Source organism: Petaurus breviceps, unplaced genomic scaffold, assembly GCF_028583685.1.
Source record: "Petaurus breviceps papuanus isolate PSGF00001 unplaced genomic scaffold, PetGlider_PUasm1.0 90865, whole genome shotgun sequence".
NCBI lineage: Eukaryota > Metazoa > Chordata > Mammalia > Diprotodontia > Petauridae > Petaurus > Petaurus breviceps.
In genome coordinates this window covers 12,375,231-12,394,695 of record NW_027187367.1, presented here as the reverse complement: position 1 = coordinate 12,394,695, position 19,465 = coordinate 12,375,231, and the positions used below count along the sequence as shown (strand labels likewise).

The following is a 19,465-nucleotide window of genomic DNA, read 5'->3' as shown; positions in this document are numbered from 1 at the left end:
TGGTCATAGAATTCTACTAGATGCCAAGGGAGATACAAAAAGAACTTTTTAAAAAAAGTGATTTGTTTAAAAGACAATTGCATAAGGATCAAGATAGGAAGACTTGTTTTCAAATCTCACCTCTGACACTAGCTATATGACCTGCAGTCAGACACTTAACCTCTGTGTGCCTCAGACCACCCCTTAGGACTCTTCCTCTAAGTCACAGATAATTATAAGCTGCTTCAGTAGTGATAGCACCTTGGCAAAATAACATACTTCTTGTATTCTACACTATATTATGTTATACTATATTATAGTGTATTGTATACTGAAATGTAATATAAAATATAATTGTAATGACAAGTAATATAGTGTAGTGGCTAGAAGACTGGTCTCAGGGTTAGGAAGATATGGGTTTACGTTCTGCCTCAGACACATACTATTTCTGGACAAGATCACTTTACTAGAAGCAACTCTCTAAGTCTATAAGCTTCAGAGAAGGGGTTAAACCTCATTGGTAGAAGTCCTAGAACTCTCTATATTGTTGAAATCATAGGACTAGTGAACACTATATGTAGTGGGTATGCTCTGGCCCCACCCTCTTAGAGCCAGACCATTATGTCATTGATGACATCAGTTTAAGCCCACATCTATGGTGTTCCCCTGTGGGGGAGGCTAGTGATTAGCATCCTAGTTCCATTTAACCACTTAACTTTGGATTAGCTTTTACAAAGGGATATTTATTTCAAAGATTCATTTCAAAAATTTATTTCAAGAAAGCATGCAAATATTTCCCCATCTCCCAATTCCTCAGGAATATATTTTCACTTATTCTTTGAAAGGAATATGCTTGAAACTTTGCTCACTTCCTCCACAGTATTGGTCCCATCAAGTTCAAAATCAAAGGGATGAATCCTTCTAATGAGCTGGGGTCAGAAAGGTCACTCCAAAAGATGCTCCTCAGGGAATAGACATTATACTGGCTATAAAACCTGACCTAGATCTTGCCTCCCAGATTCTTGTGGTTGTTCTCTCAGGATTAGCATCTCACTCCATTTATTGGTTATTATAAACAGAGTCACCCCAAATCCCCCAAAAGCAAATGAGGCAAAGATACAGACAGTAGCTGAAGGTGACAGGCCCTTTTGAAGTCAGTCAAAAAGTTTCTATTCAGGGGCAGCTAGGTGGCTCAGTGAATAGAGCACCAGCCCTGGAGTCAGGAGGACCTGAGCTCAAAATCTGGCCTCAGACACTTAACACTTTGTAGCCCTGTGAGTTTGGGCAAGTCACTTAAACCCAATTGCCCTGCCTTCCCCCCTCCAAAAAGCAAAAAAAAAAAAAAGTTTCTATTCAAAACATGGTTAGCCAACCATAATGTTATGGAATGCCTAAGCAGCTCCAGAGATCTCCAAGGTACTTCCCTCTACAAAAGCCTTACTAACTATGTGACCCTAAGCAAGTCACCTAAATTTCTTCAGCCTTAGTTTCCTCACCTTTAAAATAAAGATAATAATGGCACCTATCTCATAAGGTAGTTATGAGAATCAAATACGATAACATATGTAGTGTTTTGCTAACCTCAAAATGCTAGCTATTAGTATTATTATATGATATATAGCATGGTACAGCATGATATGCTATGGTGATATATGTTATGTACTATACAGTGTTCGACAACTGCTCAAGAATGACAAAGAAAGGAATGATCAGGAAAGACTTTCTTTTTCTTTCTTTTTTTTTGACATGGTGAATCTTAAGTTGTATGCTAAAGGAAGCAGAAAGTTACTTCAGGTAGACAAGGAGGAAATAGTGGTGGGAAAGGTGAAATATTTGAGGTACAGTAAAGATACCAGTCTTGCTGGAAAAGAATTGCAAAGTGATGGAGGATACCAGAAGCCTAGGTGTCCCCAACCACACTGTGTGCATACCTGTGACCACAAAATACAACTGGGCAAGTAAGGTGGGGCCGACCTATGGAAGGTCTCCAAAATCAGTTTAAGGAAGTTAAAATTAAAGGTTTATCAGATGATAGGAAGGCATATGTGCTTTTGAGTAGAGGCATGAAGATGAAAACGATGCTTGAACATACCTCTAGACTGAATGGGATTGGGCTCAAAGTCCAGAAGGAGACCTGTATCTCTGGCTATGGCAAATGTGTTGGATGGTTTTGCTTGATTATGTTTATTGCTTTTCTTTTTTCTTTTATTAGAGGGGAAAGGGGAACCCGTGATAGTGTTGCTCCCTCTCCCCCCACCCAAAAAAAAAAGAAAAGGGTCATTTAAGCATTTTTTAAAGGATACAGAGGACAAGTAAATTTGGAAGGAAACAGAAACAAGTTGAAAGCAGCATGTTGAATTTATTACATACTTTTTTAAAAAGCAAGTTGTATACAATAGGTTTGAGTTTCACATATAATCCTTGTTTTTTATTTTACTTTGTATAAATGTTAATTTGGGGGGCGGCTAGGTGGCGCAGTTAGTAGAGCACTGGCCCTGGAGTCAGGAGGACCTAGGTTCCGATCCGGCTTCAGACACTCGACACAAAAATAAACTAGCCGTGTGACCTTGGGCAAGTCACTTAACCCCAATTGCCCTACCCTCCCCCCTCCAAAAAGCAAAAAAAAAAAGTTACTTTGGGGCAGCTAGGTGGCTCAGAGAGAGTCAAGGGGACCTGAGTTCAGTTCTGGCCTCAGACACTTAACACCACACACACACACACACACACAAAAACTAGCCGTGTAACCTTGGGCAAGTTACTTAACCCCCAGTGCCCTCCAAAAGGCAAAAAAAAAATTTGAAAGTGATGTTTGAGAAAGATTTGAAAGGCCTGTATAAAACGAACTGAAGTTGGAGAAAGACTGGAGTAAAGAGATCATTTAGGAGATTGTTCTAGAGACTGTTCAGTTTTTGAGTTGTATTTGACTCTTTGTGACCCCATTTGGAGTTTTCTTGGCAAAGGCACTGGAGTAATTTGCCTTTTTCTTCTTCAGTTCATTTTACAGATAAAGAAACTAAAGCAAACAGGGTGAAGTGACTTGCCCAGGGTCACACAGCTAATAAATGTATGAGGCCACATTTGAACTCAGATCTTCCTGACTTTAGGCCTGGGACTCTATCCACTTCACCACCTAACTGCCCTCCAGAGGTCTAGGCCTGAGGCAATGAGCTCCTAAAGTAAGAAGGTAGGAGACACTGCAGAGCAAGGATGGCAGGATGGGCGACCAATGGTATAGAGAGTGAAGGAGAGATAGGAGTCAAGGATAATAAGAATAAACTGTGTAATGTGACATCCGCAAAAGTTAATGAGATATTAGTGTGCATTACAAAAAGCAAATGTTTTACTGGTTTTGTTTTTGTTGTTGTTGTTATTTTTGCACTGTCTTCTAGTTAGCCCACAGGTGGAGTATTGTTTTCACGTTAGGATACCTTATTTTATGAAAGATATATTTTTAATAGATATTATATATTATATTTATATCATATTATTTATATTCTATTAATATTAATTATCTTAATTAATAATTTATATTATATATTATTTCTATTATATATTACATATATAACATATAAATATATAATAAAGCTAACTGCAACCTGAGGGGGAGGACCAGGATGGCAAGACCATGTTCCTGGAAGATGAGTCCCAAGAACAGAATGACATTGAGCCTGGACATGTGGAGCTCATGATAGCTATCTTAAAGTTTTGTTGTTGTTACTGTCTTTTGGAGGCAATCAGGGTTAAGTGACTTGCCCAGGGTCACATAGCTAATAAATTTCCGAGGTTGGATTAGAGCTCAGGTCCTCCTAATCCCAGGGCCCTTGCTCTATCCACAGCGCCACCTAGCTGCCAGCTGTCTTAGAGTTTTTAAAGGATTGTGGTGTAAAAAAATGCTTTCTCTGCTTGGCCTCAGAGGGACAGAATTAGAAGCAATAGGTGAAAGCTGCAGAGACAGCATTGGAATCCACAGGAGGAAAAACTTAGCAATTAAGGCAGGCCAAAAGAAGAATGGCCTCCCCTTGAAGGCAATGACTTGTTTATCACTGGAGGTCTTCTGGGAAGGATGGATGAGTACACGGCAGGGACATTATAAGGGCTTTCCTTCTCAGTTATCAAGTGCATTTTGTAACTCAAGGTGAAAGCAATTGATGGGCCTGGAGGAGAGAATGAAGACGTGCTGGGTGAAGATGAAGTTAAGTGGAGAAGGGAAGGGAGATGGCATGCTACAGTGAACAGAGAGCCCAAGTGACCTGGATTTGGGCTCTTCTTCTAACACAGATTGACTGGCTGACCCTGGGCCAGTCACTAAATTTCTCCTTGCTCTAGACAACTCTTTAAGACTAGACGCTGCAGAGAAAGTGCCGGCCTGCAGTGGTTGGAGGAGTTTGCTTCCCTGGTATTCCCTATGTCAGTGAAATCACATATCTAGTCCCTATCCTGTCCTTTAAAGTGGGAGTTAATAAGAATACCATGTAAATACGGAGGTCAATAAGATGTTTCCCCTTGGGAAGATCAAATGAAATGTTTTCTCCTTATCCCCCAAAACTTAACAGCCTTTTGCCCTCGACCCAAGAATTGATGGCCAAGGTATACAAAGTCACAATTCACAAGGTCTTACTGCCCCTTACTAACAGTTGATCAAAAATCTCATATATAAAGGGGCGGCTAGGTGGGGCAGTGAATAAAAGCCCCAGCCCTAGAGTCGGGAGGACCCGAGTTCGGGTTCCGGCCTGAGACACTTAACACCCACACAAAAATACTAGCCGTGTAACCTTGGGCAAGTTACTTAACCCCAATTGCCCTCCAAAAGGCAAAAAAAAAAAAATCTCATATATATTTATGAATATTGTATCGCTTGCCTTCTCAATGGGTGGGGAGGGCCTGGAGGAAGGGAGAGAATTTGGAAAACAAAATTTTTTAAATGAACATTTAAAAAAATCTCATGTGTGTGTGCATGTGCGTGCATGCGTGCTCGTGTACATAAGTTGTGATTGGGTGAGAGAAGCTACACATTCAAAGGTCAGTCTCCTAAATTCTCAAGCTACCCAGGCCTAAACTGGGAGAATCAAATAGAAATCAAAATACTACTACATATTTTCACAGGGATGGTAATAAGTAATAAGAGTGGGGCATGGCCTCTAGACCAAGATCCTTGTGTACTGAGAAAACTAAGGAGACTTCCCTTAAGCCCCATTGTCTACTCTCCCTCCCCAATCCATGAACACACACATGCGCCACCCCCAGCCCCCCCAAATCTTTTCCTAGGAACCAGTGGTGCCCAGGTAACTTCCACAGGGGGGCAGGAAGGAATTTTCTAAACTTCCAGTCATGAATAACTGTAATAATGGGAGCTTTAGGATTCAAAGCAGCCTTTTGATATTCTCTTTGACTAGTTAATATGCCTGTTCCTTTCTGAAGTCAAATGCTTTCTTTCAACTGATATTTCTGGGAGACTGACCATGTAGGAGATCCCTAAGCTTCCAGACTTAGCTCCCATTAATCATCTATTTGAGCCTCCATTCCTTCCAGAATTGATTATTTAACTTGTTGTTGTTCATTTGTCTTCAGTTATGTCTGACTTTTTGTGACCCCGTTTGGGGTATTCTTGGCAAAGACACTGGTACTGGAGTGGTTTGCCATTTCCTTCTCAAGCTCATTTTACAGATAAGGAAACTGAGGCAAACAGAGTAAAGTGATTTGCCCAGGGTCATACAGCTAATAAGTATCTGAGGAACTCATGAAGGGGAGTATTTCTGACTCCAGACTAGGCACTCTATCCATTGCACCACCTAGCTGCCATGGTATTTAATTAACCATTATTTATTAACCATTTATTAATCCACATTTAGAGTATTGTTTTCCCTTCTGTACATCTCATTTGGAAAAGGATGTTGACAAGTTGGGTTACATCCAGAGGAATGATCAGGGTGGTAAGGGCATTCCAGACCACACCATTTGAGGATTAGTTGACTTTATAATAGTTTCCTTACTGTCTTCTGACCCTGCCTAATGATTTCTCCCTTCTTTGTCTTCATTCCTCCTTCTGGCAACCTCTGCCTTCCCTGGCCACCCTAGCCTACAGCAGCCTTTCCTTTCTCTACATCTATGAATGTTTATTGTCCCTATTTCTCTCTGGCACTAAGAGAAGGGCTAGGCTAGCAAAGGCTTAGAAGAGACAGCATTGGCTAGAGAAAGAGCATAAAGCCCAGAAAGACTTGAATTTTAGACTTGGCTTTGCCACTAACTAGAGAGGGGATGCTGGGGAAGTTGCTTCCTCTCTCTTAGCCTCAGTTTCCAATTCATAAACTGATGGTTTAAAATAAAATACACAGAGTTGTTGTAAGGCTGAGGTGAGGGAATGTTGTACTTTGTAGATGTAAAACAGTCAGCTAGTCAATAAACATGTATTAAGTGTCTACTGTGTGCCAGGCACTGTGTGAATTGTTGAATATACCAAAAAAAAAAGGCAAAAGACAGTTCCTGCTCTCAAGGAGCTCATAGTCTAATGGGGGAGATCATATGCAAACAATTCTATACAAACAAGTCATTCACAAGATAAATTGGAGATGATCAACAGAGGTAAGGCACTGGAATTAAGAGGGATCAGATACAGCTTCTTATAGAAGATGGGATTTTAGCTGGACTTGAAGGAAGCTGCCAGGAGATGAAGGTAAGGATGGGGAGCATTCCTTGAATGGGGATCAGCCAATGAAAATGCCTAGTAAAGTAAAACTAGATGTGTGACCTTGGGCAAGTCACTTAACCCCAATTGCCCTGCCCTCTCCCCTCCAAACAGCAAAAAAAAATCCCCAAATGGGGTCACAAAGGGTCTGACATGACTGAAAAATGACTGAACAGCAGCTCCCTTGCGACTCTCAATCTGTGCTTCTAATGATCCTGAGCCTCAGTTTCTTCAAATGTAAAATGAATGAACAGCAGCTCCCTTAAAACTCTCAAGCTGGGCTTCTATGCTCCCATGAGTCTCAGTTTTCTTCATCTATAAAATGAAGGTAATCTTCCCTGAGTCCCTCCCTGGCAGAGTTGCCATGAGGCTCAATTAAATAAATTAAGCAATATATTAAATAAAGCATTTTACTAAAACGAGTGTGCTACATAAATGCAAGCTCTTCTTTAGCACTTGGTGAATTATAAAGCACTGACCAAATTGTAAGGGCTCATTAGGAGGACAGGATGGTGAGAAAGCAGAGGCAAGCTGGCTGGGGTCAGGGACCCAGAGACAGGTAGTGGTTGCCTGTACTGGCCCACACATGGTATTTCAGCTCTACCCCTATTCTTTGGTCTTCCCGCCTTTTTCTTTGTTTTGCCATTTGCAGAATTCTGCATTCCAGAGGGGGCCCAGGCCAGTTGTAGTTGCTCTTAAGAGAAACAGGGGCTGTCCCTCCTACCCTGTCTTGGTTGCTGGGCCTCCTTTCCCCCGAGAAATAAGGTTTGAGGAATTTGGCCCAAGCCTTGCTCTGTGAACTGGCATCCTGGGCAACTGCCTGGGTGGGTACCCCTACTATAAGTCAAGGGAACCTTGACTCAGCCTTAGTTCCTTGCATTCATTTCCTTTAGGGCTCAGAGGAGCTAGGGGGCCAGTGCAGCCTTTGCTTTTAGCAATATGAGTTTGAGCAGGAAATGAATTGGGGAGATGAGGCCCTATCTGCTCTAACACTCTGGTCTCGATAGCTCCTTTGTGGTGGGGCTTTCCAAGAACTAGAGGAGCAGTTGAAATAGATGAGCAACATTTACAAGAAATGCTCCCCCCGCCTTCCTCTCCCCTGGTCCCTCCTCTGCCCTTTGGAGAACCCAGTTAAGCCCAAATCTAACAAGATAAGTGACTCCAAGGAAACATGACCTGTCTCCATTTATCCCACTGCTCACTAGGACAGTTACCCCTTCTTGACTTCCCATATTGGGCTAGAGCTGGAAGGAAATTAAGGGAGCTATGTAGAACAACACTTTCATTTTACAGGAGAAAAAACTACAACCCAGAAAATTTGAATTACCCAAGGTCTTTGTTCTTCAGTCGTGTCTGACTCTTTGTAACACCATCTGTGGCTTTCTTGGCAGAGATACTGGAGCAGTTTGCCATGTCCTTCTCCAGCTCATTTTACAAACAAAGAAACTGAGGCAGAGGCAGAGTGAAGTGACTTGCCCAGGGTCACACAGCTAGTAAGTGTCTGAGGCCAAATTTGAACTCAGGAAGATGAGTCTTCTTGACTCCAGGCCTGGCACTCTATCCTCTGCACCACCCATCTGACCCTAACCAAGGTCACAGAGCTAATAAACAAAGGAGTGACAGGATTTAACCTCAGGTCCTCTTACTCTATGACTAGTGCTTTTTTCATGGTACCAGGGACCTCAGAGAACATTTAATCCAACCTCTCCTTTTATAGTTGAGAAAACAGAAGTTCATCATCTTGGGGGCATTTAGGTGGGGCAGTAGATAAAGCACTGGCCCTGGAGTTAGGAAGACCTGAGTTTAAATCCAACCTTATTCACTTACTAGCTGTGTGACCCTGGGCAAGTTACTTTACTCCAATTGCCTCAAAAAACCAACCAACCAAATGAGAATAAATAACTTCTCTTTCACAGAGTCTTTGCTGACCAGCCAAGTCTTACTCAGGACCCACTGTCACATACTCTAGGCTTTCAGGTAATGGTCTTCTCTCTACCACTAAATTACAAAAAGATTTTGGAGATTTATTCATTTTTCTTTTATTTTTTTCCACTTCATTCATTCATTCATTCATTCATTTTTCTTTTAAAGCCCCAAGGTCTGCTATCCTCATACATGGTTTTATGGGCAGTCTAAAACTTCATCAACAGGTGGGTAATTCAGTGACAAGAAACTCTCTGCCTGGGGGCAGTCAGGTGTCACAGTGAATAGAGCACCAGCCCTGGAGTCAGGAGGTCCTGAGTTCAAATTTGAACTCAGACACTTAACACAAAAACTAGCTGTGTGACCTTGGGCAATTCACTTATCTCCAATTGCCCTACTTTCCCCCCTCCAAAAAGCAAAAAAAGAAAAAAAGGAGGGAAAAGGAAACTCTTTGCCTACTTTGCTAAGCTGGTCCTTGAAAAAGTAAATTCAATCTGTTACATAGACCATCACAAAATCCTACAGCAAATTAGTACTCAGTCTGATAGAATGCTTGAACCCTCTTCTTCACTAATCTTAGTCATGGGCTGTAGTAACAATATTTGCAAAGAGTTCAAGAAACCACAGGCCGAACCATAGATAAGAATGCATGCTGTCCCTAGACTGTCTCATGCACACAGGTGCATAGATGCCCTTTCTGCTTATGGTGCCCAGGGTCAAGTCATGTAACCAATTCATCCTGTCTATAGCTAGTTTTCATGTTTTCTCCTCCATTAGACTGGGAGCTCCTTGAGGGCAGGGATTGTCTTTTTCCTTCCTTTGTATCCCCCATCACTTAGCAGCATCTGGTATATAGTAGGTGCTTAATAAATTCTTTTTGACCACCTGAATTAACCTATCCATGCCCTAGGAGTCTGTTTTCAGACTTTAAGTGGAAAAGCAAATGCCAATCAACATTGGTAGTGAAATTTCTTCATTAAGAACTTCATGCACTGATGAAATCACAGGTCTGGTCAAAAACAACAAAAAAGTCAAAACTATCATAATTTACAAAATACAAATTAAGTTAAAAGCATTACTGAATCTATAGTCATCTTTTGTAGTGTATTTTTTCCACTCTACAACTATGAATAGTATAGTATAGCTGGCACTAGGTGGTTAACAGTGGATAAAGCACCAAGTTTGGAGTCAGGAAGATCTGAGTTCAAATCTAGCCTGAGACACTTACTAGCTGTGTGGTCCTACACAATTAGTTTAATCTCTATTTGTCTTAGTCTGTCATCTGTAAAATGTGGACACATTGGAGGATGAAATGGCAAACCACTCCAATATCTTTGCCAAGAAAATCCCAGTTCATGGGGTCACATAGAGTCAGACATGACTGAACCACAAATAGTTGGCACAACGGGGGTGGTTTTTTTTTATGTTAAAAAGGGGTCCTGATACTTAAAAAGGTTGAGAACCACTGATGCAGTTTTTTTTTTTTTATGTTAAAAAGGGGTCCTGATACTTAAAAAGGTTGAGAACCACTAAATGCAGGCTGTGGGAGTTGCCCTTACAGTAAACCAACTGATTAATATTTATTAAGAGTCGGGCACTGTTCTTGGCACTGGGAATGAAAGAAATGAGACAGTTGCTGCTTGCATTCTGCTGGAGGTAGGACACGTTTAGATAACTGAATACAGAATATAAACAAAATAAAAACACAATATTGGGAGGGAATGAATAAAACAGCTGGGGGAATCAGGAAAGACCTCTAGAAGGTGGCAACAAAACTGAGCCTAGAAGAGGGCTAGGAGTTCCAACGTGGGGTTGTTTTGTTCATCCTACATTCTCAAAGAGGGCCAATGATATCAGGAAGGCTATAGATATAGATATAGATATGTATGTATATAGATTTTGCAAAGGCATGAAGGTGGGAGATGAAGGAATTGATAAGGTCAATTTGGTTAGAGTATAGAGCAGTCTGAGGGGGAGTCATGTCTAATTAATCTAGAACTAGAGTAGGGAGCCATATTTTGAAGAGCTTTAAATGGTAAATCATGTTGTATTTTTTTTCCTAAAGGCAATGGGGAATGCCGTAATCAGACCTGTGATTTGGGAATATCCACTTAGCAGCAGAGTGGGAAATGATTCGTGCATCAGTCACTAGGGTTCAGCCTGTGACCACTGGCAGGTCACCCAACTTCCAAGCTGTAGTGAGGGCTTCCCTTACGGGGTTAAGGCTCAAACGAGATAACATATCAAAGGGATTTCTCAAGCTTTAAAGTGTTATGTAAATATCGCATTGTTGTTTTTGCTAAGTTGTGTCCAACTCTTTGTGACCCCATTTGGGGTTTTCTTGGCAAAGATAGTGGGGTGGTTTGCCATTTCCCTCTCCAACTCATTTTACAAATTAGGAAACTGAGGCAAACAGGGATGAGTAACTTGCCCCGGGTCACATAGCTAATAATTGTCTGAGGCTGGATTTGAATTCAGAAAGATGAGTCTTCCTAACTCCAGGCCCAGCACTGTACCCATTGCAGCGCCACCTGGCGGCCTTTCACACCATTACACTCACTGAGAAGTGAAGTGAAGCCAGGAAAATTGATTTTTTTAAATCTAAGAAGCCACTGATAGTCAAAAGTCATGTCCACCTTAATGAGTCTGTCCCATCACCTAGAATAGGGAGCATATACCCCAGAAGGCAGGCAAACTTTTGAAAACTAATTCCATTGAGAAGTTCCAGGACTGCTGAACACAAAGGACCCAGGAAAGAAGTGGTTTGGAATCCCATATTAACTCTATTTCCTTCCTCTCCTAAAACCACATTAAGGAGCAAGGTTGCTGCATCACAGCCCAAGCTTACAGTTAGATAAAGCCTAGAATGACAAGGAGGGGGAGATGAAGATTGAATCCCAGGATATCCTGGGCTGAGTCCCCAAGCAACCTAAACAAGAGGGTGTCTAGACCAAGAGGGACTTGGGAAAATCCTAAACCCTTTTTAATATCTCCAGTCTGACAATACACCAGCACCAGGATGCTGAAGGTTCCAACGAGCTTGTGAATTCTAAAGATTTACTTTATCAAATTCCAATCCAACCTACCAGGAGTGCTAGACCATTCTGGATTATCCCCATGGATTTCATTTCCCAGAAGCAATGCAACTTTTAGACTAGGGCAGGGGTCTGCAACCTGTGGCCTCAAGGCCCTCTAGGTCCTCAAGTGCTGCTCTGATCCAATCCAAACTTCATGGAACAAATCCCCTTAATAAAAAGATTTGTTCTATAAAACTTAAGACTCAACAAAAAGGTCAGATGCAAGGACCTAGGTGGTCACAGGTTCCAGACCCTTGGGCTAGTGGATAGCTGCTACTGCATCTTCTCATAACACCTTTGTCCAGCTACTGACCTGGTTGCCAAGCTCCTACAACTAGAATACTGTGTTTAAATTAAGTCTGCTCTACCCTGTGTACATAAAATGTACTTCCTTCAGTCTTAGAAACTAGTCCAAGATCACTTAATGAACTTTGTGGGTTTGGGATGGATCATAATGAACTGTTGGCTTGGGCACAGGATGGATCAATGGTGAGAGTCATAGGTTAAGACAAAAGGATTTTTTATTTAAAAACAGCATGTATAAAAAAAAAAATAAGATCTTCTTTAATCCCCCTGTACAGTATTACACTTGATAAAACCAGCAGGCTACGTGCTGTTTGAAAACAGCCCCAGAATCTGGAAGGCGAGCACGCACACACACCACATACACCACCATCCAGAAGGGTTATATACACAAGCAGTACCCCTCCCCCATTACCCATGGAAACTAGCCACATGTGTGCAGGTGAGGGGAACAAAGGCAGTCCGTCCAGAAGCTGCAGACAGCTGTCTGGCCCAGGTCCTGCTGCTCTATGCAGTGTTGAGCCACATACAGCCCAAGTATTGGCTGTCTCCTCCCTTCCCGCCCCCCCACATATACACACCAATCCCCACCCCCAGAAGGCCCCCAAGTTGGAGGAGAGAAAAGGAGGAAAAGAAAACCAGGACTGGCAGCTGTGGAAAGCAAGGGAGGGGGGGGAAGAGAAGAGAGGGTGACAGGCCCAGAACCAAATAAATAAATAAATAAATACATAACATTGACCTCCAGGTTAGGATGCGGTTCTCTTTTCTTTTTTTTTAAGAAAAAAAAAAAAAAAAAAAGGAAAAAATCAATAACTTAAAAAGGCAAAAATTCAACAAAAAAAAATTCCAAACAACTACAATCTTTTTTACACTAATGTGCCAAATGTACACACACATTTACAGTTTTTTCTTTTCCTGCTGAGTTGCATTGTCTGTGCATTTGTTTTTTTTTTTTTCTCGAGGTCTTGGCTTTGAAACATTAAGTTAACAACCAAGGAGGAAGACCAGTTCTAAAGTTTTGCTACAGGAGACAGAAGAAATAATTGGACAGGTGAGGTGGCTCAGTGTTTGGCCCCACAGTTTCTTCCATGGCACCTTTCTTATGGATTGAGAAGGGAGAGGGGAGGAATTTGGGAGGAGGTGAAGAAGAGAGAGAAGAGGGAACCAAACCCAGGCAGATTTTGGAAAAGCAGCAGGTAGAGGGCAAATTCCAGTATTTCTCCCAGCACAGCCGGAGTCACCACAGAAGGCACTCTGAAGAGTTGGAAGGGGTGACAGTGACGAAATACAATGTTATTCAATTCAGTCCTATCCTAATTCTTCCCCCCTCTCCAACCCTCCCACCCACCCCACCCACCCTTTTTTTATTTTCCTCCAACCCTCCCAGCATTCAATAGAACTCTATATATTAGGAAATCAGTCTCAGCCCAAGGCTGAAGCCTCCAGGATTCTGCAGTGTTGAGAAACACTGGTAACCTGGGGGCAAGTGGTAAGGGGAAAATCCTTAGAAGTTGAGGCCCAGGCCACCTGGGAAGGAGTAGTTTCTCCTATTTAGGAGGTAGCCTCCAGGGAGCTTGGGTCTGGAATGAGCTGTGAATTGTTCCTGTAACAAGCAAGGCCCTGCTTGATTTCAAGAGTCATTGGTACTTGGGAAGTGGGAGAAGGGAGGAAGCTTCTCCTGCTCCTCTGCCCCTTGAACATCAGTGAGGAGGTGGAGGGGTAGGGGGGAGCCTAAGAGAGGCTATTATTTGCTGGACTCTGGCATCAGGCTGTGTAGGTGGATCTCTGCTGTCTCCTGGGGCATGAGCACATCTTGCATCCACGGATGGCTCTGGATCTCTTCAAAGGATGGTCGATCTGATGGTCTCAGAGCCAAGCACCACTTAATGAGATGCTGACATTCTGCATAAGGCAATGGAAAGCAGGTGGTGATTAATAGGAGTGACAACTTGGCTTAGCAATGCAGTCTGCCCACTTTGCCATAAGAGAACAGGTATAAAAAGCCAAATCTGGGTGTGGTGACCCCCTCAGCCCTGCCAAACCTACCCTTACTGGATGATCAACCCTGTTTGTTCTTTACTTAAAAGGTATTAATTAACTCCTGCATCCTTCAGATGGCCTTAGTGGGGGGAAAAAAAAGCATCTCCCTTAAGTCAATAATTTCCAAATTTTTATTGATATAGCAAATCAAAAGATCATCTAGCCCACCAGAAACAGGAAGGACTTTAGAAGAAGCACCAATAAGGTGAAATTAGTCATTCATGGCAGAAACACTGCTATATTATAAACAGTTAATAACTTCAAAAGACAACCTGGACCACTTTAAAAATCTATAACTGCCTCTAAGTTCCTTTACTCTGGCACTGTCTCAAGAACTGAAAATATTAGGCTTATGTTTAAAGATAAGAATTTAAACTTTCAAATAATCTAGGGTGTTGTATGTGGTTTTTTTTTTTTCTTAATATGCTCATTGGCATTAAGGTGACTCACTGGTGCTAATGAAAAAACCACACGGGCTACCTTTTAGTTCCAAAAGAAAGCAAAACAGACTAGTTTCTTCCTGGGCCCAGGTATGAAGTATGAATCATCAGCCTAGTGTTACACCATCCCCGAGGTCCCCAGCTTGTTCTGAATAATCTATACAAGAAGCCTGACAATATATCCATTTGGCTTCCTGGATTCTACTCAAAGATTCCACCAGTTCAAAATGGAACAAGTCCTTTTATGAACCTATGTCTAAATAATGCCTATCTAGAGATAAGACATAAACACACATAGAAGTCATCTAAACAAGGATGAGTTTTGTTTTGTTTATTTTACCTGAAGAGATTCTCTGCCTGAAGAACACTTGGCCCCGAATAATTTCCTCATCGTGTTCAAAGGGAATATCGCCGCAGACCATATCATACAACAAGATCCCCAGGGACCACACTGCTGCAGACCTGCCATGGTATCGGTGGTAACGGATCCACTCCGGCGGGCTATACACCCGGGTCCCTGAAAAAGACACCATAGGCTATTTTTTTAGTCAAAGAGAAATAAGAATGGTATACATAGTTTTCTAACCCAACTACTTCATACCAGACACTGTGGGTGCTAAGTGTTTGTTAAGGATTAATAAGGGAGTAGGTGGCTCATGGTATTTCCCGGATGTCTAACAATAAACTTAAGTTCTTTAAAAATTTGCTTCAAGAAATTGGGCTTTTTTTTTGGTAGAGATGCAGTGATAGACACCAAAGACAAGACAGACCACCAAATCCATAAGCTCGGAACACCCAGGGAGAATTTAAATCCCAGCTCTGTTCCAACAAATTTTGGGCTACTGAACCTATCATGACAAAAACTATTATAAACAATTAATAACTTTCAAAAAATAACCTGGAACACTTTGAAAACCTATGACTTGACTTCTCAAGTATAACTGATATCTTTATTGCTTGCCTTCTCAATGGGTGGGGGAGGAAGAAAGAATTTGGAGCTCAAAAGTTTTTTAAAAAGACTGTTAAAAATAAAATTTTTTAAAAGCTATGACTGCTTTTAAATTTCTTTCCTTTCTGGCACCATATATCAAGAACTGAAAACATTAGGTTTATGTTTAAATATAAGAATTTAAACTTCCAAGTAATCTAGAATGTGATATTTCGGATTTCAATAAATTAAAAAGAAAACTTTAAAATAACCTTGTGCTAAAGTAGAAGTACAAATAAAACCTCCATTTTACAGATAGGGAAATCGATTGATTCTCAGAAAGGTTATGAAGTCTGACAACATTCAATGACAGACTCTTCTGGGCCTCATTTCCCAATTTAGTAAAAAGGGATTTGGATTAGATCTCTTAAACTCCCTTTTCAAATCTAAATGCCAAGATCGAACCCCACCGCCCTTTCAAGAGACCACCCATAAAAAATCATGGTAGGTCTTAATGAAATCTGACATATTTACAGCCCAACTATTCTTAAAAGTAAATTCAAATGTTGCCAAGCCTTGACCCTGGTCCAAATTGGTACACTTCCATGACATCAGAAATTGGGCTCCTATGCCCTAGTAAATGCTTTTCTGCCCAAAGCATGTGCTTAGCCTAAGCCCACGCCCTCTTCTCCCAGCTACCACCTCCTCCTCCCTCCTCCTCTTCCCCAGGCAGGAAGAGTAGGTTGAGGTCAGAGCAGTAGGGCTGGTTTCTAGGCCACGTGATTCCTGTTTACAAACTTTGGGTAGTAAAAAAAAAAAAAAAAAAAAAAAAAAGCACACCCCTGCTTCTTGCTCACCAGGGGGCAGCAGAGGCTTGGAAAGGTGGGAGGGTCCTGCCAGCCATTAACTGTGAAATACAAAAAATGCATGTAGCCCAGGCCCAGCATCTTCCAAGGGCAAATAAACACAAACCGCAAGCCGGAGTCACAGGTTTTGAAAGTCAGCAGTTTGTTAGCATAAACCACTCAGATCATTACCCACCCTCCCATTCTTTGATGTCAAGTGTAGGGAAGCTCCCACATTCCTCCCTGCTGCAGAAAGGACCGGCCCCAAACCCCTCCCCTTACCCTAATGCCTCTATTTGGCACTGGAGAGGGGAGAGTTGTGAGATCAAGGGAGAGCGGGTGGGGTGGGGGGTAAGAAGGAGCTCATTTTAAAATCTACAGATCTTATTTCACAACATTCATCCCTGGACCGAAAAACAAAAACAAACCACTACCACCTTTACCAGCAAAATGAATAATTTAGTGAAACGACAAGAGAACAGTTTCTCCTTCCTGACTAAGCTAGATCAAAAGAAAAAATAAACCGAGACCACCCACAAGAAACTACCAGCAAATTCCTCTTCTTTCCAAAGCCCTTTCTCCCTCCCCTAAGCACTCTATCCTCAACACCCCTCAATGCTTGGGAAACTGGGTCAGGATTTTAAAATCTGGGCTATGACAGTCAGGTTTGGTTGAACCCTGTCTCTTAACCGCTTAACTGGGAAGGTCAGGAGGGAAACGTCACAACTGGGCTTCTTGGCTACAAGTATCACAGGTTCAACAGAACTGAAACTTGCTCCTTTGATATCTTGCAAAGCCAGGCTTTTCAGAGTCCTAAAAGCTAAATTGTTCGGTCTTCCCTAAGTACACGGGAGAACTTCAAAGGTTTCGATATCTTTCTCCCGCCCCACCCCCTTAAAGCAGTCCCTTTGCAGCCAGCCCGATTTCTTCCAGCAAGGCAAGATGACCTTTGGAAAAAGGTCGGGAAGAAAAGCAGCGAAGAAGGCCCCTTAGGATGGGGACAGTTCTAGGTCAGAATAATGCCGCTGTGTCTAGTCAGCACCTGCCTTTTCCCAGTGTCTCCAAAAGCCCAGGGGGTTTCCACTCACCATCGAAGTCAGTGTAGACTGTGTCCTTAAGCAATGCTCCGGATCCGAAGTCAATCAGTTTGAGCTCCCCCCGGTTCAGGTCGATGAGAATGTTTTCATCCTTGATGTCTCGGTGCAGCACCCCACAACTATGGCAATGCCTGACAGCCTCCAGCACCTGCCAAAAGAAGCTTCGGGCCAGCTCCTCCTGCAGGGCTCCCCTCTCCGTAATAAAGTCAAAGAGATCCTGGACCGGCTCCGGACGCTCTAGCACCAAGATGAAGCTGTCCGGCCTCTCGAACCAGTCCAGAAGTCGGATGACCCCAGGAAACCCCGAGCTGACTTTCTTCAACAGGAGGATTTCCATGGGCACTCGGTTGCCATTGGGCTGCGGACAAGATTCATAGGAGTCAGGAGAGGTGGGAGGGCACGAAGGGAGAGACACGCTCAACACCCCCCCCCCCCAAAGATACCAATCCCAGGCACTTACCAGTTCCCCCCAGTCCGAGATCCTATCCCGGTCCACGTGCTTGATAGCAACCTGCAAACACCCCAAAGAGAAGGACATTAGGTTACCGCCTAACCCACTCACCCAGGCCCTCCCCGCCCAAGAGCTCTCTCCGTCTCCCCCTCTCCGCTCTGAGCCGGGGGTTTCGGGGAAACCCAGGACAAGGCAGGGCTTCAGGGGCAACAGTTAAGGGGAAGGCTACCCGGCGTTTTTGGAGCCCACTTACCGGTGCGCCATCTGCTAGCCGGGTGCCCGAGTAGACAGACCCAAAGCCACCGCTTCCGAGCAGTGGGCCCACCTGGTACTGCTTCTCCAGGGGCTCCTTTTCTTTCCCTTCAGAGGAAAAAGCACCGTCAGTGACTATTTGAAACGGCCCCCTACCCATCCAATCATCCATCCTTCAGTCCGCCCGTCAATCCTTCCATCCATCTATCAGTCAGTCCCTATATCACCTCTTTTCTCCAGGTCCGTCCTTTCCCCAAGCGTCCTTCTCGCCGGATCAGCCGGCGTGCACCCTCTCCCCCCCGCCCCTAACCCCACCGTCCTCCCTTCCCCGTGGGTTCGGTCCGGTCCAGGTCCCCGCCCTCCACGCCGGGGTGGGTCCTCACCGGGAGGCAGCTTGGCCGAGTGCAGCTCCACGCAGGGCCCGGAGCACAGGTGAGCCAGGGAGTTGATCTTGGACAGCAGCATCCCCGGGTCCAGGGACGACAAGACGATGGAGCGGACGCAGCCGGGGCTGGGCGGAGGGTGGGGGAGCAGGCGGGGATTGGGGTGGGGGCGCTGCCGGGGCGGCTTGGCGGGATCAGTGTGCCGCAGCAGAGCCCGCGGCGCTGCGGTGCTGAGCTCGCCGCTGCAGAAGCCGACCCGTCGCTGCTGCTGCTCCTGCGGCTGCTGCTGCTGCTGCTGCTCCTCCTGCGGCTGTTCGGGCTGCTGCTGCTGCTGCTGCTGCCGCTGCTGCCGCCGCTGCCGCCGCCGCTGCCGCCGCCGCCGCCGCTGCTGCCACTGCTGCTGCCACCGCCGTCGCCTCTGCCTGTGTAGCCGCCGCCGCCGTCCCTGCTGTTTCTTAGACTTCTTCCGCCGCCGCCGCCGCCGCCGCCGCCGCAGACGCCCGGCTCGCCCGGCAGCCAGGAGTAAAGGGGGCGTAGCGCGCGGGAGGGGGGGGGCGCGCTGGCAGGCGGGCGAGCGGGCGGGGCCTCTCTGGGAGGCTGGGCGGGGTGGGCGGGGGCGGGGCGCCCGGCTGCCGAGTCCGTGGTGGGAAGAAAAGTGGGGGGGGAGGGTGGAGAAAGCAGCTGGGAAGGAGAATTCCCCTCCGCACCGCCGGCACGACTAAACCCCGCCCCCGCAAGGCCGCCCCCAGCCAACCAGAGCCCAGTGGATCTGCATAAAGCAAATGCCCCGCCCCCAAAGGCCCCCTCCCCCCACCGTCAGAATGGTAGCTACGCCGCCTCGACGTGGCGGGAAGGAAAAGGCGCCAAAATGGAGGGGGAGGGGCAAGAGAAGTGCGGGCTCAGAAAGGAGGAGGCGGGAGCAGGGTGCCGGGCCACGGGGAGGAAGGATGGGGAGGGGCTTATCAATTCAAACCCAAACAATAACAAAAGCCATCAAAGGAAGCCTAGGGTCGGCCCACCTCTCTCTCTCTCTCTCTCTCTCTCTCTCTCTCTCTCTCTCTCTCT

General features: G+C 44.5%; 1 protein-coding gene across 1 annotated transcript; it reads right to left on the bottom strand.

Annotated features, from left to right (window-relative positions):
* Positions 1-12,164: 12,164 nt before the first annotated feature.
* Positions 12,165-18,705, bottom strand: PIM1 (Pim-1 proto-oncogene, serine/threonine kinase). Its single transcript, XM_069073587.1, has 6 exons — positions 18,401-18,705; positions 18,019-18,125; positions 17,775-17,825; positions 17,306-17,672; positions 14,785-14,961; positions 12,165-13,866 (listed from the first exon to the last, which is right to left on the bottom strand). The coding sequence occupies exons 1-6, from the start codon at positions 18,480-18,482 to the stop codon at positions 13,709-13,711; spliced, it is 942 nt and encodes a 313-aa protein (XP_068929688.1). The 5' UTR covers positions 18,483-18,705; the 3' UTR covers positions 12,165-13,708.
* Positions 18,706-19,465: the final 760 nt, after the last annotated feature.